The sequence below is a fragment of the Saccostrea echinata genome, unplaced genomic scaffold (genome assembly GCF_033153115.1).
Source record: "Saccostrea echinata isolate AGI-Se365-2 ecotype Australia unplaced genomic scaffold, CSIRO_AGI_Sech_v1 ptg000006l, whole genome shotgun sequence".
Classification (NCBI taxonomy): Eukaryota; Metazoa; Mollusca; class Bivalvia; order Ostreida; family Ostreidae; genus Saccostrea; species Saccostrea echinata.
Genome location: NW_026889755.1, coordinates 1,056,549 through 1,082,342, shown reverse-complemented (window position 1 = coordinate 1,082,342; position 25,794 = coordinate 1,056,549). Strand labels below are relative to the sequence as shown.

The following is a 25,794-nucleotide window of genomic DNA, read 5'->3' as shown; positions in this document are numbered from 1 at the left end:
TTCATACACTTTCCATGGATAATGTCGCATCCAGTTCCAAAGCAATTAGTGGGACAATTCAGATCACAATTTATTCCATACTTTCCTCTAGAGCACCCTGTTTAGGAAATGTTTCGACATTTAGAAACAAGAAAACAATAACAACAACAACAACAAAAGAAGAAATGACTTCTTTATTTTTACCTTTAACTACAACCTCACACAATTGAGAGTAAGACTGCATTTCATATTCCTTTGGGTACGTCACTCCACTCAGTCTTTCATTGTAGTAGATGACATATCGACCATATCCGATACAGTTTGATGTAAAATTTAATGGAGGTAACTCCGGTCCGTCTTTGTAACACATATATCCGTCTTGTTTTTTAGTAGAGTTTGAGAGATAAAGAGAAAATCCAGCAAATCTCCCCCTCTGTCTCAGGACTAATAGAACAAAAGCATTTGAACATGTTTCATAAGTAAAATATCACAGGCTTATTAAATTATTATAAATCGATCTTTTAATATGATTATTCTCTGTAGTTATACTAATTTGTTTATCAGATTGCGGAAATTTGCTTCTATTCTATATGCGTTTATTGCAGTTTTATATCTTAGGCCATTCCAAGTTTTTCCATGTTTAGCGTCCGCGTGCGCCTTGGTTTTTGACACCCCATATCAGAAAAAACAAACAAAATCAGGAGTCCTGGAATTGTTTATTCTGGTCGAAATCACTGAATTCTGTGAATTAATCTAAGTATTTGTCTAAAATATGTCATATTTGGAATATTGTAAGCATTTAAAACTTTGATTTTGCTGAAGAATAGATATTCCTATAGAATAGATATAGAAAAATAGATTAATGGAATCAAATCCTTTGGATGACATCATTTTTATAACTATAAAGACTTGTGTTTTACTTTTTGGTTTGTGTGTTTTTTGCGAATAGGTAGATAGGTATTTGAAAGATGGGTAGACGCTAAACATAGAAAAAACTTGGAATGGCCTTAATGATCATACAATGTATGGTACCTTTGAGACTTGACCTCGAGCCAGACATATATAGGATCACCTAAAGCTTATCAGCAGTGAATAACGTTTAATTGAATTAATTCCAATGATTGTTTTCAGAAGAATTGTGTTGACTCGATATTTGTTTTATACACTTCTATACACCACCTCAAGGTCTGCGCGTGTACTTTGCAATATGACATTTTTATATATATGAGTGGATCCATTTTTACCAAACTTATGCTATAAAAAATAAAGTGAAACCATTAATTTTCATGGGAGTTAAGTATTGCACTGTTTTCGTAGTGTGGTGAGACCTACGAATTCATGTCCTCCACGAAATGTATGATTTCAAATAAATATGGAATTTCATTTTATTTTATTCATTTTATAATGGAAGTGATTGAAAATTACAGGTGAAAATATAGAGGCTTCTTGAATTTTCTTAATAAAAAGATATTTTAAAAATTCATGATTAGTAACACTATTAGATTTGAAACGGACGGTTGTAAATGTGTGTGTGTGGGGGGGGGGGGGGGGAGGAGACATTTTATTAATCATTATCATTTCAATTCTTGATACTCACTGTGGAAATGATATCATAATTACGATTGCTTGAACTTTTATAAATCTTTGTGTAAAAGTTTAATTGATTTTACTGGATATTTAGTGTTTTTATTGATGATTTCTTGATCATGATGATCATCGTCAAAATTCGGTCATTTAATAAGTTTTGTGAAAATCATGGGAACACTCGGACATAGACACATATATTAACGATATAGGCAGAAGAAAAGTACAGTAAGCAAGTGATTTTCATGTGACGTAGAAAATTTAATTAAAATAGAACTTCGGATGATGAAAGGTCTAGCAGCAAGATAGCGGGGTAATTGGTCAGTTTGTGAAGTTTAAATTACTGTTTTTAACACACCATGTCAGTACCCTGATGTCCTGTAATTCTTAAATGATATTAAATAAATCACCGTTGAGCACTGTGAATTAGTATGTTTGTCTTTTGTCGTTATCTATTAAAATATTTTTATTAGACAAACATTGAAAATTAAGTGGAAGTTCAGACATAGTTTTGATTATGGTGACAATACAAAATAAACTTGTGTGACATCTCCTCTGGAAAATTATCAATGTTCGACTTTACAGGCATGAATGTTTCATGTTTTTCTTATTCTGTCTGTTGGAATTGAAATAAAATATATGTACATGTAGTTTGCTATTTAGGAAAAGAACTAGGTTGGTCGAGTGATCAAATGCTGTAAAGCCCGAAAGGCCAGTGAACATTTTAACAATATTGTTTATTACTTATATTTACATTTGAGACTAACATTCCGAATAGAATTGCATTTATTACACGAACGGCCCGCCGTATTGCTATGTTGTGACACGCATTGACCTAGAAGCAGTTTGGTCTTGAAGTTCACCTCGCTCCAACATTTGAATATTTACATTGATTTTCAGCACTCCAGTTCAAGAAATCTCTTGTTTATAATGAAAAAACAATGATCGCTACTGTGAATAGTATTATTATTATTATATGAGTTCTTTATGTATGAAGCCAAAAGCGGTGGTATCGTCTGCAGTTTACATGCTTTCAAATAAATATTAGGTTAAAAAGGTAAGCGCGATTTAAGGCTAATTAAAAACATTCTTCACACCGAAGAGAGATCTAATGATCATTTGTTGACCGAAAAAAATCTAATATATATATATATATTACCTATTGTGGTCCTGAACTTTTTTGATGGCTTCAATGATTGTTTTTCAGTGAACATCGTTTAATATGGTCTTTTATCTTCAAATCATTTTTACATTATTTAGTTTATATACGGCAGCGAAATCGGACGTGCATAGAAATGCCGCTACCCACTTCAAAATAAGTAGATTCAAAAAGTTTCCATAGTGTAGACTAGCGATCCAAACAACTTCCGTTCCAGTCTAATCATCACAAACCTGCGTAACAGATTCTCCTCCTTTTGCGTTGATGAAATAGATCCTAAACAAGAACTGTAAACCATTTGTAATTTTTGATGTATTAATTGCGTCATTTGTGTTTATCTAATAAATAAATTTCCGTTGGACTCCATGTTCATATACATTCATAAAACGTGATTAAAACGGCTTTGAGGTTTTACAAATTAACAATTAAAAATTAACAAACTTGTTTTTACATTTTTACTGAGTACCCGGGTACTCGATCGGAAAAACGTCCGAGTAACCGATTATCAAAAATTGACCGATTTGACATCCCTTATATATATATATATATATATATATATATATATATATATATATATATATATATATATATATATATATATATATATATATATTTACAAATAATTACAAATTCTGTACAGATCTTGGGAATGCAAATGTTACAGCTTTGTATTTATTGTATAGCCAAAGAAAATATCGTCTCTAAAGGAACGGATGCTACCGTTGTCGCTAGTTATTCATGTATAGGTTTTTGTTTTCATTTACTCCGCACAGCCGATTTTTATCATTTTTTTTTAATCTTTAGTTCTTCTTAATTATTTCCACAGTTTTTAAGTAGATGGCAATATATATATGTCTTTTTAATTTTACTACCCAATACAAACTGAATGATTTAAAGATATAAAACCATAAACGATGCTCATTGAAACAAGAGGCCCAAGAGCCACTTTGCTCACCTGAGCAAATTGGCTAGGAAGAAGCAGAAATCAATTCAGTATTAAAGGGGGGACTTTAATTTTTCACTACCCCAGGGTGCTTCCATATAAATATTACTAATGATGGCTTTGCTGTTCTTAAGCAGAAAAATCTTAAAGATTTTTATGCCCCCGGATCGAAAGATCCCGGGGGTATATTGTTTTTATCCTGTCTGTCTGTCTGTTTGTCTGTTTGTCTGTCTGTCTGTTGTCAACTTTAACCTTGCCTATAACTTTTGATTGGTTGGAGCTATGTCTTTCATATATCACATGTGTATTCCTTGTGACAAGACCTTTCTTTGGGTATCATAAAATTTGAACTTTTGACCTTGGAGTTTGACCCACTTTTGCAAAATTTAACTTTTAAGAGACTTTAACCTTGGCCATAACTTCTGAACAGTTGGTGCTTGGGGTTTCAAACTTCACATGTGTATTCTTTGTGACAAGGCCTTCCTTTGGATACCAACAACTTTGACCTTTTGACCTTGACCTTGAAGTTTGACCTACCTTTGAAATATTTTAACCTTGACCATAACTTTTGAACAGTTGGTGCTTGGGGTTTCAAACTTCATTGCTTACTTGTTCTTGAGAAGAAGATTTTATAGATATTTCTATATAACGTGTATGCTCGGATTCTTACAAGGGATATATAGGTTTTCCTTTTACTCTGTCTGAGGGTATATCACACAGTACTTAAATTTTCTCTTATCTGGAGACGGAGACTGGGTAAGGTAATACTTGCACCGTGTTTCTCATTTAGGTTCCCATTGACACATAAGAACCGGGTGTCTCAATCTTCTTCAGGTTTACTACACCTAGAATTTAAAATCAGTTCCTTAGGATACTTGCCACTGGTGTTTTACATCTTTTACACTTTTATTTTGCTCTTACTCCTAAGTTTTCCATCCCTAATATGACCAAATTCTCTATCCTTAAATGTCCATCACGTACATAACATTCTGATATTAGTTTAAAGCATTTTACAGTCGAAAAGGATTTACCAAGAGAAAGTTTCAAAAATGTAATTAACAAAGCAGTAATTAATTAACAATTATTGCATTGAAAGTCTATGGGGAGAAGAAATTTTTTTAAGGAAGCTCTAAACACTGCACGCTAAAGAGTTTTCCGGTGGGTCGGTAATTTTTGGTAGTTGGAGTGATCCGCCCTTTGTATTTATTCGGGAAAAAATTCCGATAATATTCAAAAAATATGAAAATGAATTACCCCCCTTACCGCTCTTTAGGGTGAAAAAGGTAGAAATAGTGTAAATTTGTGAGGGCGACGAAATCATGGCAGACAAGTCTGACAACACTTCGTCTATTTTGAGAAGACGGTATAAAAGCGGAAGATTTCGGTCAAAATTTAAGTCTGCTACAACTTCAGTTCCTTCAACTGAGGCAACGGAAAGAAAAACGTTAGAGGATTCAAGGTAAACTTTACGATAATCGTTGCTAATAAGGCTTTCGGAAAGTTGTAAAACAATATCATTGCGTCCTTAGAAGTAGAATGTTTTGTTATTATTATATTTATTGAAATTTTGTTAAGGATGGATCATGGTTATGCAAGACCATCAGTTCCTATTCATGCTAACAGTATTTTGAGTATCAGCGTTGACGAGGGTTGGTCAGAATATGACGAGGAGGATGAGGAAGAAATAGATATGTACGATAGATATTACAGTGGCGATGATCTGTCTGTAGACGACGTTAATGAGGAAGACACTTTACATCCAGATATTACAAAGAATCTGCTTGATTGGAATGAGGTATTTCTTTATTTGCTCATATGATATGTAGCATTGTAAGTTAATTAAACATGTGAAGTGTTTGATAATATTATAAAGCTTTCCTAAATAATGCCTATCTTTTCTTTATTTTTTAGGCTTTCTGCAAGCCACAAGTTTTTTGTCTTTTGTATTAACACTGGTAATAAAATGGGCATGAAACGTGTGGAATGCGAAAATGTTCTTTAGTTTTCATCACCTTCCGTTTCTATTTTGATTAATTATTATATAATGTTATTTACATGTTGTTATTTATTTGAGTATTAATATTAGTTCCAATCAAATACATGTATCATTCAAAGGGTCGTCGAGTGGTAGAATTGGGTGTGCTAGCAGCACATCTACAGAAATGATGCAAGAAATGTGGGGCTGTATTACATCTTTGGGATTGTATTCAAGAGAGGCATTATGGCCTTGGAAGTATTTTGTACATAAAGGTAAATGTCAAATTCATCTTCATCAAAATAAAAATTAATGCTAATAACAACAATACTTCAGTTTGTTAGTGTTCATCATGTTTCATATGAAATATTTCATTAATTTTGTAGTGTACCATATGCAGTTACATTTCAAACATTCCCACAGGAAAACGACATGAAAAAAACATTTAGGATGTGAACACAAAGCTTGGTGCAGGTAATTTCAGAAAACTTTGCAATATGAACATTTTTGACAACATATTTGATAGTGAATAATACATGTATTTTATTTTCACCATTCATGTCTTGTTGGTATTGCCAACAGTGGAATAGGGTTTTCTGTTTTACAAATGTTATTTGCTTCACTGAATATCCCTGGTGTAGCAGCTGAAACAGTAAAGAAAAGAGACAGAGAAGCAGGAAAGGCCATCGAATCTGTTGCCCAAAAAAGTTGTAATGATGTTCTTGATGAAGAATTAAAAATGAATGATGGGTAATTTAAAAAAAATAGTTTTATTAAAAATATATACCAAGCTTCACAATCTCAATCCATATTTTCTTTCAAATTCTTATGTGAATGTGTAATTCTTTTTATCATATATTTTTAGAAAAGTTGAAATAAGAGTTGCAGCTGATGCTGGATGGCAAACTAGATCCAGTGGGAGAAAATATAACAGCTATTCAGGTATGCATTGAAGAAGAAACATATTTTTTTTTAAATTTCTTTTCGTGAAAGAAAACGTATTTACGAAGTGACTTATGAATATATCTCTATTTATTTTTATAAACCACAGGTCACAGTGTACTAATAGGTGATAAATCTGGGAAGATATCGCGATATGATTATAGATGCAGAAAATGCAGACTATATGAAAATGCAAAAAGAAAAGGCATTCAGCCCATTGACCATGATTGCAGGTAAAATGTTGATAAGTATCAAATATCAAATGTATAATGTGTAAAAAAAGAAAAGCATAGTTAAAAAAATCAGTGTCAGTAAATGGTGAAGGTTATTGCAAATCAATGTAATATTTATCTTTTTATACCCCTGCTCCGAAGGAGAGGGGGGTATGCTGTTTTACCCTTGTGTGTCTAGTTCTGTGTGTGTGTGTCTGTCTGTCCATAACAATTTTCCTTGCAGTTTTTTCAGCAACTACTCATTGCAGATGCTTGAAATTTTAGCACATTCTTTGTTTAGCCTTGCCATATTGTGGGATTCATTTTTGTACGAATCTGATGTCAATTTCCTGTTTATCTGTACGTCTGTCTGTACCATACATAACAAATTTTTGTCGCAGTTTTCTCAGTAACTACTCTTTGCAAATGCATGAAAGTTTACACACTCTTTGTTTAGGCATGCAATATGGTATGATTCATTTCTGTTTGGATCTGATGTCAACTTCTTGTTTATCTGTATGTCTGTCTGTAACTAAACTTGTGTATATTCACATAGTGTATATTCACATCAAAGCAGGGGTATTACTAGTGAGCATTGGCTCACAGAATTCGTGTTTCTGCATGCTTATTTTTATATTTTACTTTACAGAAAGAATTGGGATGGCTCAGCCAAAGCTATGGAGCCAGACATGATTGTGGGCATGTTGAAAGACTTGGAAAAAGAGAATATTCATCCTCATGAATTAGTAATAGATGATGATAGTACCACCATTTCACGTGCAAGGAAAGAATGTGATCAAACTATTACAAAATTCAGTGACAGAATCCACCTAAAGAAAACATTTTCAAATAAACTATATGATTTGCAAAGAGTAAAAAAGTATCAACAACTGAGAGGAAAAACCATAACACATCTAAAGAAATGTTTTTCTTATGTGCTTGCCCAGCACCAGAAAAAGCCTGAAGAGTTGAAAAAATCTTTATTGTGTATTATTCCTCATATGTATGGAGACCATCTGGCATGCCCTTCATGGTGTAAATATAAGCGGTATCCTGCAAATTACATTCCAAGGAATCTTCCATACAGCAGGTATCTAACATGCCTAGAGCTGAAAAAGGATTTGGAAGCAATTATTCAGACATATGCTCAACAAGCTGAAAAACTATCTGATCTGGGATCCACACAAGCGTGCGAAACTTTTAATCACATTGTTGCCTCAAAACATCCAAAGAACCTCTTCCTGTCAGGATCAGAAAGTACAAGTTTCAGAATTGCTGCAGCTGTTGCACAGAAAACCATTGGAAAATCTTATATACAAGAAGTAGGTATATATGTATAATGCAAAAAATTATGTAATATAAAGTAATCATATCTTCTCATTTTATGTACATGAAATAATAAGAGTAATATTTTTGTTTACATGTATATTTACAGGTCAATGACCAATTGAATATGTCACCTGGAGCCTATACTGAAATGGCGGTTGAAAAGATGGACAGAAAGAGAAAGTTACAGAGGATTAGACAGAGTAGTGCAGAGTACAAGAAAAGGAGATGTGAAATTAGGAAATCCTCAAGTCAAGATCAGGGTAGTAAAGAAGTGCGTGAAGGAAAAACGTATGAAGCATCAGTTGGACTAGAGGAAATGGATGAGGATCAGGACATCAATTCCATTTCAAGTGCCTCTGTTGAACCAGAGAGAATACCAGTAACAAATACCGATTGCACACTTGTTTACTTTGACCTAGAAACATCAGGTTTAGGTAAATTTTTACACAATGTAGAAAAGTTATACATATATTTCCATAAGACATTATATATATAATTTTATATATATATATATATATATATATATATATATATATATATATATATATATATATATATATATATATATATATATATATATATATCTTTTTTTTTCAAGATACATTGTTTTAGATATGTTTTATAGGTTCATCATCAGAAATATTGGAAATAGGAGCTGAAAGAGGACATGACATCTTTCAGAAGTACATAAAACCCAATGGTACAATATCTGCAAAAGCAACTTGTGTGACTGGTCTACATATGATTGACAATGAACTGGTCTACATATGATTGACAATGAACTGGTCTACATATGATTGACAATGAACTGTACTACAGAGATCAAGAACTTACAACAACAGACTTGAAATCAGCACTCCAAAAGTTTTCAGAGTGGCTATCGGACACAAATTCTAATATTCTTGTAAGCCACAATGGATTCCGGTTTGACTTTCCATTATTTATGCAAAGCATTACATCACAAAATATTGTTATGAATACATGTATTGCCGGTTTTATAGACACTTTGGAGGTTTTTAAAAATTCTAATGTAAAGACACAAACTGGCAGCTTTTCTCAGGAGTCTCTTTTGAGAGAAGCAGGTATCCAATCGACAGGAGTTTCTCATTGTGCCCTAACGGATGCTATGGACCTACAAAATTTAGTGATTTTTCATAACATTCCTTTCAACACTCTGTTGAGGCAAAGTGCAGTTTACAATTATGTTTTACAGCATCAAACATTTTCTCTAGTAAAGAATGACAATTTGAAATCTCTTGAAGTCTTAGTTCAGGGAAAGGTTATTACAGAATTCATGGCAAATAAAATTGCAAAATCAGGTTGAAATATGAAATATATTAAATTAGCACACTCATGAAATGGTGAAGATGGAGTAAAAAACTTGTTTCAAGAAATTGTAAATGGAAAAGCAAGAGTTACAAAATGTAAGAAAATAATCAATTCAGTGTCCAATTATTTATCTAGTCAGTTGTAAAGAGTTACCTCCCTTTGTTTTTCATAGTTGCAAATATATTATTTCATTTTTTATCTCTCTTATATACCTGGCTCCACCATGTAAGATATGAATTTTTGTACACCATATGGCCAAACCTTTGTTTTTTTATTTTTAGAAAATTTCAGAAATTTCATATTTAAAAAAGATATGTGTGATTATCATTTCATTTTTCATAATCTGTTGTATGAAATGTCAAATATTTATGAATTTGTCATTGTCATTCTGTGTGTTTATTATTTTTTTTATATGTTGATTGATGTAACCCTGGTCTAAGACTTTAAGAGATTTCAAAGTAATTTAAATATCTAATAAATAATTTTTTTTCACTTTCATACATATTTCCTTATTTTTGTAATTTTTTCTTAAAAAAAGGTGGCATCCTTGTATGAAAATATTTTTAAAAAATTGTTAGTGCACTAAGTTATAGTATATATTTCTTTAAAGTCTTAAATTTTCCTCATTGTTGGTGTTTAGAGCTTCCTTAATAATAAAAATTCAAACAATAAGAATATTAATAGATACTGTGGTGGAGAAATGCATTAAAACATTTGAAATAGAATGACAATTGAAGACGATTTTTTACCAGAGAAGTTTTTTTTTTTTAAATTGATTTTTATTAATTAAAAACAGAGGGAGATAACTCTTGTCAAACTTCAAGGTCATAAATGAGAGCACATACCACCCTTACATGCTTATTTCTAATAAACGGGAATTATGTCTAAATATACTGAGTGTCCAATCCCTACACATCTGTTATGTATTCCATTTCATTGAATCTGTTGCTATTAGGGATGGAATACCTAAACTTTTTTATTGCTGATTCAACGTCCAACTTCTTCAACTAGCTTCTGAATGCCTGATCTTCCCTGAGAAGCCTTTTATACATGTACCCTTTGGTTTTGGCTAGACCATTCCATGGGTTGTCAAGTAATTCTTCAATGCGTTTTACTCAAATGCAACTTCACCATTACACCTATATATTCTCCTGTAAAATTTTGACCCCCTGTTTTGGCCCGACCTACCCCCCCTGGGTCATGATTGGAACGAATTTGAATCTACACTACCTGATGATACTTCTTTTATAATATGATTTATCATTGCTTTGCTGTTCTCGAGAAGAAGATTTTTAAAAACTTTTCCTTTATATTCCTTTGTAAAACTTCGACTCCCTCTTGTGGCTTCACTCTAACCCGCGGGGCTATGATATGGAAAAAAAACTTGAACCTAGAGTATATAATGAAGGTTTCACATAAGTTTCAGCTTTTCTTTCCAAGTGGTTTTTGAGAAGAAGAATTTTAAAAGATGCCACCAAATTTTCACGAATTCCTAGTTATGTTATCTCCCCTTGAAAGAGGGCGCAGCACTTCAGGACTGTGAACAAACTTAAATCCTCTTTACCCAAGTATGCTTTGTGGCATTTAGTTGAAATTGGCACAGTTGTTATTGAGAAGAAGTCGAAAATGCGAAAAGTTTACAGATGACAGACACACACCTAACACTGCTATAGATGCTATATACCAGGTGGTCAATTGGTCACATTAATTAATGCACACATTAACAATGAATTAATTGCAGTAATCTTTTTTAACAAAGTAAGATAATGCATGATTACATTGGTTCCTTTATCGGTTAATTTTCTATAAAGAAAGTATTCTTTTTTTTTTAAACTGACTTTATTCCTGTCGAATGTGGTACATCTTTCGAACAAGATTACTAGTCTATTTGTTATAATTTCAAAACCGTTAAGAAAGAACACATATCATAAATGGAACGTAAGCTTGTGCTTGCAATGCATTATTTATATGTGTATTTACATTTACTTCTTACATGTGATGGATATCTGATACGTGTTCACACCCTTGCGAATATTGAAGTATCAAATAGGTTCAAACGTTAGTTTTAGAGAGACAAAGATATCGACAGTACAAAACCAGTATGCCCGTATCTTTGATGGTATAAAATTTTGATGTACTTTAAGAAGAAAAATACCAATAGGAAGGATTATTTTGACATATTTAATTGTTTTTTTCTGGAATATAGTACAGGTATTTCATAGCATATTTTCTGTTTAATGGAATTTTATAAAAAAAGATTTCATTTCTCTGTATAAGGAGAACATTCGTTCTCGTCCTCTAATCTACTTACATGTTTATATATGGAAACATTACATACTTGGCTCTACATACATTGCATAAAATTTATGTGTGAAAATTGAACTAATTTTTTAGTGTGTTAATTTAGGTATATTTACAGTACTAAGGCACTTTAATAGTCTTAGTGAATACATTTATATTTTTTTGATTTTTTACAGTGATACAAACGCTTTTTTTGGCAACATCAGATCAAACAACTTCTTAATTTTTTTTTAAACTTGGTGCGACTGGATCTTATATTTTGGTGCGACTGGATCTTATATTGAAGGAACAAGCCCCCTTTAGTTGATAGCTTTAAAAAGAAACGAGGAAATTCTCAACAACTTTATTTAATGAAGTTTTAGGAATTGAAATATTAAGTGATTTCATTTTTTAAAACGGTCCCAGAAGTCCTTTTTGGCTATTACACTTGGGATTATAAAAACGATTTCCGAATAAAGAAATAATCCGTATACTTTTCTGCTCTTTTTTCATTTTCTTTTGTCTAGACTTTATTTTATTTTATATATTTCATTTTTTGCAAATTTCTTTAAAATTTATCTGACCATTGTCTAAAACTTCCTTGCTTCATGCAATGAATTGCAACAGGCATCGAATTTAATAGACTGTAATGCTTGCAAGCATTGTTTTGTTCTAGTACTTAAAATTGTATGATGATGGAAAGCTTAAAAAAGAAAATACGGAGAAACCATAACTTTCTTTAATATGATTTGGTAATTTGATCTTCAATAAGAAAAACAATTATATTCCATTGTTTTTAAGGTACTTTGTAGAGTAGTCTGAGCTTGTTTTATGATTAGGCAGGAACACTGTGTAGAAGTGAAATGTCATTTGATTTTGAAATGACAGTTTTAAAAATGTTTACATAATTAAACGGAATTCCTATACACAACTTAGAAATACAAAATGGAATACAAAAACTCACCATAACTCTCCCCCATGTCTCTAAACTGTATGTGTATGTTGTAAACACTGCTTATATTTCCCAGATTGACGTACCACCACACGCTTTCTCTTTCGGTATTAGGGCCTATTGGAGTAGTCTCTGCACAAGTACCATAATTCCCATCCACAGCATTATCGGCTTCAGAACCGACCGCTAATGAAGTTGTACTTTGAAATGCCGGTTTTTTAGAAGATAAAACATCTGTATTTATAGAGTAGATGTATATTCAATTCTTTTTTCGAGAAACCTTTAAAAATCATGATAAAGGTTTTACATATATATTTTTGATGTCTTTGAATAATTCTCATGCATATAAATTTCATTGAATGGTTTCTGCAATGATTTTGATATATTGCATTAAATTGTCTTGCTTTCTAGGTGACGATATTTATTTAAAACTCACCTTAAGCGAAAGCTCAAGAATTTTTTTTTTTTTATGATTTGTCGTTCACCGTCTGTTCGTCGGTCTTCCTAGTCAGTAAAATTTCAAATTTTTAATTTCTCCCCCAAAACGACTAAACAAATCTTAACTAAGCTTTGTGCAGAACATTTTAAGCTAAAGAAATTTAAGTTATTTTTTTTAATAATTGGTCAAATCCTTGAAAAAAAAATTACTTAAAAGGGTGTCAAAATAGTGCTGATATCTCAATAACCACTAAACTGATGTGAAAGCCTATTACATAAGTATTATTTCATTTTTCTTCAAATAATAGCCAAAGGCATGGTGGGACCACAATGCGGGGGCAGGATTTTATGTAGAAGTACACAGCTCAAAAAAAAAAAAAAAAAAAAAAAAAAAAAAAAAAAAAAAAAAAAAAAAACTTTTTACCCTAATCTGCTTCAAATGCATATTTTAGAGTAATTATAGTGCTACTAAACAATGAGCAATCAAAACAAATGATAACTTTTGGAATTTTTTCATAGGTTTTACATTCGGGATTAAAATATTTCCTGTTTTAGTACTGGATTTTCTTCCTTTAACCATTTCTCTACCGGCGCGTTTTAAGTGACTTAGGAGACTTTTTGACATATTATTATAAATTGATTCTAACTTTTATCCAAAGAGAAAGCTAGGCATGATAGATACCATTTTGTACGGTATTTCTTACAGATGGTATTCTATGACTATTCAGGTACATCGCAACTGACCATACTAGTGGAAATGTAGGTTAAGATAGGTCGCGGGTTTGCTTTTGTCATCAATTTTGGTACACAATTTCGACGATTCGAGCGGTTGTTTTGTGCACATTTGATTATGACGTCAGTTACGTCACAAAGGCGACGTTGTGTTGTTTCCCGTATAATTCTCTGAAAATAACTTCATCATTAGTCTACAGGTACGAATCAAGTAGATTAATTCAAAGTGCATGCTATTGTACGTAAACCTCGTACATGTACATGTATGACCCAAGATCGGGTATTATTAAATGACAGTCTGAATTCAGATGTGAGTATGCGTAATGTCTTAGAACAAACTAAATACGATAACAAATGAAAGGAATAATTTACAAGGTAAGTGTTAATAAACTGCTAAAAGTCAATCAAAATGAGTCAGCGTAAAAGTTATGGTATACAAAAAGAAAAAAATTATTGTAAATTTTTTAGCCAAAAACTTGAAGGGTTGTATGTGCGCACGTAATTTGCACCTCAAAGGGAAGTGCGTATTACACCATGTTTGCCGGGGCGAAACTTTTTCAGGATGGAATCAATCCTCAACACTAAAAATGGATGAAATTTAATTACAGTACATGTATTTTCCTGTTTTTTATCATCAATATTTCAATCATCATAATTATTATTTGTTTATTTTGTATTTGAATCTCGTGTAGTCACTATGTATATGCAGGCTAACAAATTGTGAAATGCATTTAAAAAATATTTTTTTTACAAACACCCAGACTATCAGACCTATATGACACTGTAAACAATTTACAAGTATCAAGTACATTTTTTTCTATATAAGAAAAGCTCTCTGTGTATAAGCTCAATGCAAGTGTTTTACATTTTGCGTATGGAAATTTGATTGAGAGAATTCGAAATTAAGAAATGTTTGAGAGTTAGGGCTATATACCAGCTTGCAACTAATCTAGAAAGAACATTGCCGGTAACACTCCCCCCCCCCCCCCCGCGCTTTTTCTCACTATTGGGATGTTTTTTCCTCGCCGTTTTCGAATGTTCAAAGTGATCAAATTCATGTGTTATGCCTGAAATCCTACTGAACATGAACATCAAAAAAAATAAATGAATTAATATGTTATCACTCGCCGTGTTGTCGATGCATGTTAATTCTAATACACTAGAAATGTCAAAAATAATATACCGTTCATTCTGACTTTGTGGGCAGAATATGAATACTACACTGTGTAGTGTAAATAAGTTGCTGGTCATCCTTACATGTTTCCGCAAGAAGTGAAATGATGAATAAAATTACATTTTGCAACTATGTCACCTTTTAGATCTTGCATATTCCAAATGTAAAGATATTTATACTCGTATGTAAACGTGATTACGTTCACCACATGACGTTGTAGTCATAAATAACGCCATAAACGCAACATTTTGGCAATATAAAAGCAAACTTTTAAATTATTTAGCAAAAAAACTAGCGAGAAGACATATTGATTTTTTTTATCTCAATAGTTTTAATTTTATCTCATCTGGATATTTTGAAATTCCTGACTAATTCGTCTACGTCTTCAAAAAATTATCCATTTTTTTAAAGAAACTCTTTCCGCAAAGTTGGCTTAAAAACGTCATATTTCTATATATTTCAATAGTAAAGCGTAAAAATAGTACTAAAAACTATACTGCGTTTACAGTGATACAGCATTAAAACTACGTAGACAAATTTAATAAAAATTACAGATAAAATACTATAAATTCTAAGGAACATTATATCAAATTTTCAGGATATGTTTTCTCGTAAGAATTTTTAAGCAGTAAACCCGCGACCTACCTTAATTACTTAACTTTGGATTAAAAAAAAATAGCAAAGCCAAAGTTAAAAAAATTAAAGCATTCTAATGCCTTGTTCACACGGAGAGTTTAATTCGAATTAAACGTAAGTTACTGCGAGTTAAATTTGAACAGCGTTCACACGGGGAATTTAATGCGAATTAGTTTAATTCGAATTAGTTTACTGCGCATTAAATTACTTCGCATAGCTCCGTGTGAACGCTAAGCGAAGCTAATTCGAATTAAATTTTGAGGCATGCGTAAGGGCAGAATTAAGTCACAGGCCACATGTTGGAGGTCAGATATAGGTACATGTACTTGTGCTATTTTTGAGTGGAAAACAAAGGAAAATTATGCTAATCACTCAAATGTGTACAGACACTATGACATTATGTCAGATCAGTGGTCAAATGTATCTGCTAGGCACAATGTGACGTGATTCGCAAATGATCAAATACATGTAAGTGCATTTTTTTCGAATTTTTTGGGCACTTTATTATGTTCAGTCTAGGAATTTACAATGATGTATGAAGAAATAGGAAGTTTGGAATTTAATCACAAAAAGGCATTAAACTTAACTACATTAATCAGATGATTTTTTTTCCAATTCTGTATAAAATGACGTAAAAAGGGTTGCTAAGCAAAAGAGTATTTTTCAATTTTCGGGCATTATTTCTTGTTTTTTGTTCATCATATTTGTGCATTCCATCACATTTTAAAGTCAGATATGGGAAAATAATATCAAAAGGGATGTGCATCAGATAAATTGTTATCAAGTTTGACCTCATTTTATCTATTTTTGGAAGTCAAACATCAAATAAGTGCAAAAATTTATCATCTTCTTTAACACTTTTCCTGCTTCTTTAACACAATATTTCTGCTAAAAGTTTACAACAATGGACGTTGAAATAAAAATTCTGAATATACTCCCTAGAAGGCATCTTACCTTACTGAACTGCAATATACATCTACCATTTTTGTTTTCATATATGACCTTTAAGTTGCTGCTAAGCAAAACAATTTCAATTTTTCGCTCATTCCTGTCACTTTTGTGCTTTCCATCATAGTAAGATATCGGGTCAAAATTATGTATAGGACATAGAACAGATAACTGTCTTATATATTGACCTTGACACTTATGTTCTGTTCTCAGGGGGTTAATGTCATATCTATACAGAATTCTGCCTTAAATTGAAAGTACATATACATTTTAAAATGCTGCAATTATTATGGACATATCATCTAATAACTGACACATGAAATTATGAACAACAAAATCTTCAGAGGTATTACAAAAATGAATTGTTCTTTTTTTTTATTTTGTATATCTTGGTTGCCATGCAATATATTTATAACTTAACTCTTTACAACTTACTGAACTGTGACGCATCATACACTTAATGCTCACGTCACAGAAATATGAAGTTACCTTTTCCCCGCAAGCACTTCATAGCAAGGTACGAGTTTCTCTAAAGTTTAGCGTAAATAATTATGACGTAATATTTTAATAAGATTATAACCTTTCTTATTTTATGAGATTTTAGGAAGTATAAAGTAGAAGGGAATTGGCATTAAATTGAAGATTAAATTTACTTTTGAAAGTGCGTGAAAAATGCGTGATTGCGGGGAAACGGTATATGCGTGATTTTGGTTAGAAATAGGAAATGGTATATGCGTTAAAATGCGTGACTGCGGGGAAGAGCGTAAAGTGAACCGAAATAGAATTTGTAAGATTTTTAAGATGTGATAACATGTACTTCAATCTTAGTGACATATACTATTAATTTAATATGGTTTAGAAAAGGCAATCTTCATAATGTATACAGTTAAGTACAATCAGAAATGTATACGTCACATGATCTCGAATCACAGCTTGCAACATTGATAAAAATAAAAATATGACATGAAGTATCTGAAGAATATTTAACAAACAGATAGGTTCTTTTGTTAGTAAGTTTGCAAGTCTATATCTGCAATATAGATTATGATTAAATGCACATAGTCTTCAAAGTGGATGATGCAAACTGAGCACTCCCCGTAAATAGGCATACGTCATATTAGTTTATTATCTCCTACATCAAAATTTGGGTATAACATTTGCATTCGTTACACTTGCTTTCTTGGAATGGACCACACGTGCTCGTATTGGTTATTTTACGAGGGGTGATCAAAAAGTTCGCGAACTATCTCTATATTTACAAAACCACAATTCAGATCAGAATGAAATTTGGCACACAAATAGTCATACACATGTTCTATAAACAACATATGTTAAATAATGTTTTGTTCCGTGTTTGTGACGTCACAATGTGACAATGACGTCAATATGTAGGTCACTTGTGACAAAAAATGGTTGACTCAGTCATACTCGAGCAACGAACGGCTGTAAAGTTTAACGTATATCTTGGAAATTCCTTTGCAGTAGAAAAATGATAATTTGTACAAGGTTTATGAAGACAAAAGACTTACCAGAAGTTCAATCATTAATTGGATTGATTGTTTAAGTAAAGACAGGGAGACTGTTAAAAATGATGTTTGTTCTGTTGCCCAGCGAAAGCAAGCCGGGCAAAAGATGTGTCCTTAGTTGAACAATTTTTTTATGAAACATCGTCAAGTAACAATTAGAAAAAATGGTTGTATATCTTAACAATAACATAATTATTCAATCTCTAAAATATTGTTTACTTTAGACTTTAAACATATGAGATATGATAAAAAGAAGGCGCCCATACTTTATCCACATTGGAAAAACGACTCTCCCGAGACATAGGACTCGGGTTGTGATGGGTCACCATACTAATTGTGGGAAGGGATACCCTTATCCACCCATCCTATTGCCGAGATTTGGCCATTTCTGAGAGATGGATTGTTTTTGTTATAAAAAAATAACTTGCATGGTAAGAAATATAAGACTCGGAAAGATCGTTTTGCTTCTCTGAACAGACTGCTTCGGAGCATGTCACGTGACTGGCTGGATCACGTGATTCGCGCTAGGGCAGAACAATAGCAGATGTGCATTAAAATTGGAGAGGACTACTTTAAATAAATAATAAACACTGAAACTTCGTTCTATTTCTTTTAAAGAAGTTATTCAATTAGTTCGCGAACTTTTTGATCACCCCTCGTACATTAGCTTTGGTTACATTTTACTGCATGCATTTACGTGTTTTTGTGTTTGTTTGTACTGCACTGAACTGTTCAATTGTTGTTTTTTGAGCAACTTTCCTTCCTGCGGTGGAAGAAGCACACAGTTACTTTTGTCGCTACCGTGTGTTTCACAGCAGTTATGTAGAATATGTCCGTCTACACAGGTGATCACTGATTATACTGAACCATGTCAAAGTGTATGGCTAATATGGGTCTCAGATAGAACGACAGCATGTGACAAATAAGGCGGACAGAGTCCTTTTTCGAATTTTGTTCAGGTTTAAAGAATGGAATTTTATCTATGAATTATTGTTTACACCTTTTATTTTTTTATATCAGAAACTATAGAGTAAAGAAATATCCTGAATGAAGATATCGTCATAAACTATGGCACTTGCTGACTGGCCAAATGATGTCACTAAACTCCAGTCACAGCTCCAGAAAAAAATATGACTTTTGAACACAAGGGATTATGAGAAGAATAGTAAAGCCCTTGGCTGTCAAAGACGTCATTCACTAGCTATGTTTGATGAGAAAAAATTGACTTGATCTTTAAATGCAATAATTTACAATCCGAGTAATTCAATATATATATATATATATATATATATATATTAAACAAATATAAAAAGAAAACACAAGAATCCTCCGTAAAGCTTTAGCGCTTTCATTAAAAATCTTCAGAAGCTTTACATTACAAAAATGTATACAACGGTAACATAGTAACAATGATTATGACGTTAAACTAAGCGGAACGTTTAATGTCTATATTGTGACGTCATAGATAAAATACTGCAATGATGATGAAAAAGTTCGGGAAAATCATAGGTAGTTTATAAGAGACTATTAAGTTTTGGCTTTAGAATACAAATAAAATGTTTTTCTTTTTCCCGTCTCTGGATATCACTGGCACATCTGAGTTTATAAAAAGGGAAAATGTTAAATCGTTTTTTTCCACAAGTTTCCAGGTGTGCACTTAACTGGATTTGTCTATATTCAGGTGTACTGATGTGTTGCTTATGTACACGTACACGGGCACGGAGACTGTTGCCAGTTTCACCAATATAATATTCTTTGCATCCAGGACATATGATGGCGTATATGACATCTTTCGTATCACATGACATGTTGGCATTAACTTTAAATTCACGCCCGTTAAAACTATAACTCGTCCCTTCTGTAATGTAGTCACATGTGCCGCAGCGAGGGTCCGTACACTTTGACACTGTATAATTATGGTCAGCGAATTGGGAGGAACAAAGTATTCTCTTAAGGTTTTTAGGCTGACGTTTACTGCTGATAAAACGACAGTTTTTGTATGTAGTTTTCGTTTGTTCATCCTCTCTAAGTAAGCTATTTAATTCATAAACAATTGAATTGATGTTTTTATTTCTCGGATTGTACGTGTGAACAAAGGGTATAGTTTCTCCGTCCTTCGCACGTCGTGTGTTTGAAAGTAATTGTGTTCTATCACACTCCTTGGCTTTCATAATACTATTATCTACCAGTTGCTCTGGGTATTTTTGGCTCAATAAATACAATTTTAATTCCTCCAAACGGATATCCCTCGTATTAATATTGCTCACAATGGTACAGATCCTTCTTGCGAGATTATATGGTATAGCCGTTTTAGTATGGTGGGGATGGCACGATCCGAAATGCAGATATTGGTGTGTATCTGTCGGCTTATAGTATATATCCGTATTTAACCTGGTATTATCTTTTGATATAAGGGATATCCGTTTGGAGGAATTAAAATTGTATTTATTGAGCCAAAAATACCCAGAGCAACTGGTAGATAATAGTATTATGAAAGCCAAGGAGTGTGATAGAACACAATTACTTTCAAACACACGACGTGCGAAGGACGGAGAAACTATACCCTTTGTTCACACGTACAATCCGAGAAATAAAAACATCAATTCAATTGTTTATGAATTAAATAGCTTACTTAGAGAGGATGAACAAACGAAAACTACATACAAAAACTGTCGTTTTATCAGCAGTAAACGTCAGCCTAAAAACCTTAAGAGAATACTTTGTTCCTCCCAATTCGCTGACCATAATTATACAGTGTCAAAGTGTACGGACCCTCGCTGCGGCACATGTGACTACATTACAGAAGGGACGAGTTATAGTTTTAACGGGCGTGAATTTAAAGTTAATGCCAACATGTCATGTGATACGAAAGATGTCATATACGCCATCATATGTCCTGGATGCAAAGAATATTATATTGGTGAAACTGGCAACAGTCTCCGTGCCCGTGTACGTGTACATAAGCAACACATCAGTACACCTGAATATAGACAAATCCAGTTAAGTGCACACCTGGAAACTTGTGGAAAAAAACGATTTAACATTTTCCCTTTTTATAAACTCAGATGTGCCAGTGATATCCAGAGACGGGAAAAAGAAAAACATTTTATTTGTATTCTAAAGCCAAAACTTAATAGTCTCTTATAAACTACCTATGATTTTCCCGAACTTTTTCATCATCATTGCAGTATTTTATCTATGACGTCACAATATAGACATTAAACGTTCCGCTTAGTTTAACGTCATAATCATTGTTACTATGTTACCGTTGTATACATTTTTGTAATGTAAAGCTTCTGAGGATTTTTAATGAAAGCGCTAAAGCTTTACGGAGGATTCTTGTGTTTTCTTTTTATATTTGTTTAATATTGTAATCCGATTACTGAGACTTTATTTCAATTTTGGATATATATATATATATATATATATATATATATATATATATATATATATATATATATATATATATATATATATATATATACGAGGGTGATCAAAAAGTTCGCGAACTAACTCCATATCTATCTATCCATAGTTCAGAGCAGAATGAATTTTGGCACACATATAGTCCTAAAAATGTGCTTGATGTAGCATGAGTTATGTTGTAATTTGCATCATATTTATGACGTCATGATGTAAAAATGACGTCAATATAGAGGCGACTGTTACAAAATGGATGAGTCAGTCATACTTGAGCAGAGAACAATAATAAAGTTTTACGTAAAACTCGGAAAATTCTTCACGGAAATTTACAATGATTTACATAAAGTATATGGGGATAGTGGGCTTGCAAAAAGTTCAATAAGTAAGTGGATGAAACGTTTTATTGAGGGAAGGGAGACTGTGAAAGATGATGATCGATCTGGGTGCCCACTGAACGTTAGTACAGAGACAAATGTATCTCAGGTTGAACAGTTTGTGATGGAAGATAGAAGAGTTACTATTAGAGAAATAGCTGATGATCTTAGCATGTCTTATGGAACTGTTCAGGAGATTTTAACGAGTAAGCTTAAAATGCGGCGAGTTTGTGCAAGGTGGGTTCCTCGCCTCCTGCTGCCAGAACAAATGAAGATGCGGGTAAATGTTTGCAAGTCATACGTCAGTAGATATGCAAAAGAAGGAAATTTTTTCATGAATAGAATTATAACGTGTGATGAAACATGGGTACATTTCTATGAACCAGAAAGTAAACAACAAAGTTCAATTTGGAAGCATTCTTCCTCTCCATCACTATTGAAAGCACGTGTAACGAAGTCTGCAGGGAAGGTTATGCTCATTGTTTTCTGTGACATCAACGGAATTATTCTAAATCATATGGTACCACCTAAAACTTCAGTTACTGGAGATTACTATGCGCGGGTTATCAAATCAGATTTGATGAAAGCAGTAAAGAGAAAGCGCCCTGATCTGATACGAGCTGGATTCATTTTGCACCAGGATAACGCGCCTAGCCATAAAAGTCGGGTTGTGATGGACACCATGGAAACACTGGGCATAGAAAACCTAACTCACTCCCCTTACAGCCCAGATTTTGCAATTTGTGACTTCTGGCTATTTCCAGTTTTGAAAGATAACCTACGGGGAGAGAAATATGAGTCCCGAGAAGATCTTGGTACTGCTGTGAACAAGGCGCTAAGAAGCATGTCACGTGATGGCTTGGATGACGTGTTTCGGGCATGGGCAGACCGATGGCAAAAGTGCATAAAAGCAAGAGGGGCCTACTTTGAAAAAGAGTAAACTCAAAATCCCATTTTGAATAATATTATGTAAGTTATCCAAATAGTTCGCGAACTTTTTGATCACCTCTCGTATATATATATATATATATATATATATATATATATATATATATATATATATATATATATATATATATATATATATATATATATAAAGTACTAAAAATGACCAACGACACGAACAATAATAATTGTCAAATTTTCGGGACAACCTGTCCCTTCCTCAGGACAAAGAAAAAAGTTAAGAAGTCATAAAAACAAAGGAAATAGAGAAGCAAAAACAACTAGCACTACTACTAAACTACCAAACACTAAATATTTACAGTGTTACATGTTTCATTTGGAGTTTATAAACAGTTGTGAACAAAGAAATCCGGAGCGCTATGAATTGCGTCCGGTCTATCGGGTGTAGTCTGGTGAAGTGTGATTTACATAATTGAACGAATTAATTATCGCTAATTAATTACGGCCAACAGTAAGTCGTACATTGTCTTATTCTCTCAAAATAGCGTAACTCTACATGATAAAAAGAAAATAAAGAAAGATAATATGGAAGGACAATTTTGAAATATGAATTTGGATATATTATAAATTTGGAAATCGGAAAAAAGAAATAAACAAAAATGTGAGATGTAAATATTTGGGTAGGTTGTTCCAGGATTACTAATACGAATTAACGGTGAAGTTTACACTATATAGAGAGAATGGACTTGTTTGTTACAATCCGGGATTGGGTCTAGTTCATGTTCATCCTGGTGAAGTCATTAAGTTTGTTAATACCATTAGGGCGGAATGACTTCAGCCTGTGCATCCAGAACTTTTCCTTGTCTTTTCTCTGCGCGTCTGTCCTTCTTGGATTATGGTCAATAACCACTACTGTCATGTCCTCCCATTTGTGACCTTCAAGGTTGAAATGATCCCCAACGGGTTCATTGAGTTTTTTGGTCCTAATGGTAGAACGGTGATTATTGACTCTCCTGCGGAGATCTCCTGTTTCACCAACATACTGTTTGGAGCAAACTTTGCAACTGATGAGATAAATGCAGTTGTCTGTTTGACAGGACATATTCCCTAGTATTTTGTAGCTGCGGCCTGTAACGGGGCTGTTAAAACTGTCTGTGTCAGAGCTGTACTTACAGAGAAGACATCTTCTGTCAGAGCAAGTTTTAAAGCCCCCGTTAGGTAATGGATTGTCCAATCTGGTTCTTACTACCATGTCATTCAGGTTCCTCGGGCGTCTGTTTGCAGCCAATGGGGGCTCCTTAAAGACCTCTGCCATTCGTTTATTTGAGTGGAGAATTGGCAGATTCTTTTGAAGGATACCGCTGAGGTTCTTAAGGACGGGATGGTATGTGGTTACCAGAGGGACCCTGCCGCTATTGTCTTTTTCCTTGTAGCGTAATAGGTTTTGCCTGTCATGTCCCGCCATCTCATCAATAGCTGTTTGTACGGTGCGGGCATTGTAGCCTCTCTTGCATAAGTGGGACTTAAGGAGACCGCTTTGTTCTTGATATAAGGCAGGGGATGAACAGATGCGCCGAATTCTGGTGGATAGACCCTTAGGCACACCCTTAAATGTGTGTGGGGGATGACAGCTAGTTGGCATAAGATACAGATGGGAATCTGTGGGTTTCGTGTGGAGACTGAACTCGATTTCACCATCAGTCAGGGTAGATGTAGTATCTAGGAATATGTTTTTCGAATTAAATACGTATACTGTAAATTTGATAGACTGATGAAAGGTGTTGGCAAACGAAATGAATGCCTCGAGGCTCTCGCGACATTCCACCCACTTCATCTCTATATCGTCAATGAAACGCAACCAGCTAAGGGGCCTAAATGGTGCTTGAAGTAGCAAGTTGCGTTCCAGTCTGCCCATGAAAATATTGGCATAAGATGGTGCCATTTTCGTACCCATAGCAGTGCCATTAACCTTCAGGTAATGTTCTCCATTAAACATGAAGTTGTTATACTTGTCAACATGTTCAAGGAGCTTGGCAAGGGACTCGGTAGAAGGAATTTGTATGGATTTACTATCCCAGACTTCTTTTTATGACTTCTTAACTTTTTTCTTTGTCCTGAGGAAGGGACAGGTTGTCCCGAAAATTTGACAATTATTATTGTTCGTGTCGTTGGTCATTTTTAGTGCTTTATATAAATTTCCATCCGTGACCTTGTATCTTTTAAGTAGATCCGACACTTAGGATATACAGTGTTGTTGGTTTTTAGTGCTTTATATATATATATATATATATATATATATATATATATATATATATATATATATGTGTGTGTGTGTGTGTGTGTGTGTGTGTGTGTGTGTGTGTGTGTGTGTGTGTGTGTGACAGCCAAGTCTGTGCACTTAGGACTGTTTCAGATTATTCGCTTTGAGTAATTATATAGTATAGCTTTTATGGACTTCAGTGAACGGTCAATATTTGGTCATAAGGACCCATGTCAAGTGATATTGACCTCAAACACAGAAAATGATAGCGACCTTGCAAGCTCGGTCGTTATCACGTTAAGTGTCTTCGGGCAATATCAATTGAAATGGGTCATTATAACCACATATCGACCTACACTGAAGTTCTTAATTGTATAATATATTCAGAACCATAATATCGGGTAAACAAAAGAAAGTACTTTCCATCAGTGCAACTATGTCCGAATTTATGAAAGATATTATCTAGCAAACTGAATTGACAAGCCTATATGCTTTCATACAATTACTGTAAGATCTGGCTAATAAAGGTTTTTAAATTTCCTTCCTCACTCAAAACAGGTCTGTTGAACAGTGATGTAAAATTACATAACAGTAACCAATACACAATATTTCTGTTAATCATAAACAGATCATTTATCTGATGCCATAAAATATCACCTTCATTATCACGAATATTTTCCACTAGACAAAGAC

The 25,794-nt window shown here is 33.3% G+C and overlaps 1 protein-coding gene across 1 annotated transcript in view; it reads right to left on the bottom strand.

Annotated features, from left to right (window-relative positions):
* LOC133180134 (receptor-type tyrosine-protein phosphatase epsilon-like) overlaps window positions 1-13,702 on the bottom strand; it is a 45,719-nt gene extending 32,017 nt beyond the window's left edge. Inside the window, exons 1-3 of the mRNA XM_061314709.1 lie at window positions 13,681-13,702; window positions 12,697-12,918; window positions 184-423 (exon numbers count right to left, since the gene is read on the bottom strand). Of these exons, the coding sequence (XP_061170693.1) occupies window positions 184-423; window positions 12,697-12,918; window positions 13,681-13,702 (484 nt within the window). The remainder of the gene's footprint in view (window positions 1-183; window positions 424-12,696; window positions 12,919-13,680) is intronic.
* Window positions 13,703-25,794: the final 12,092 nt, after the last annotated feature.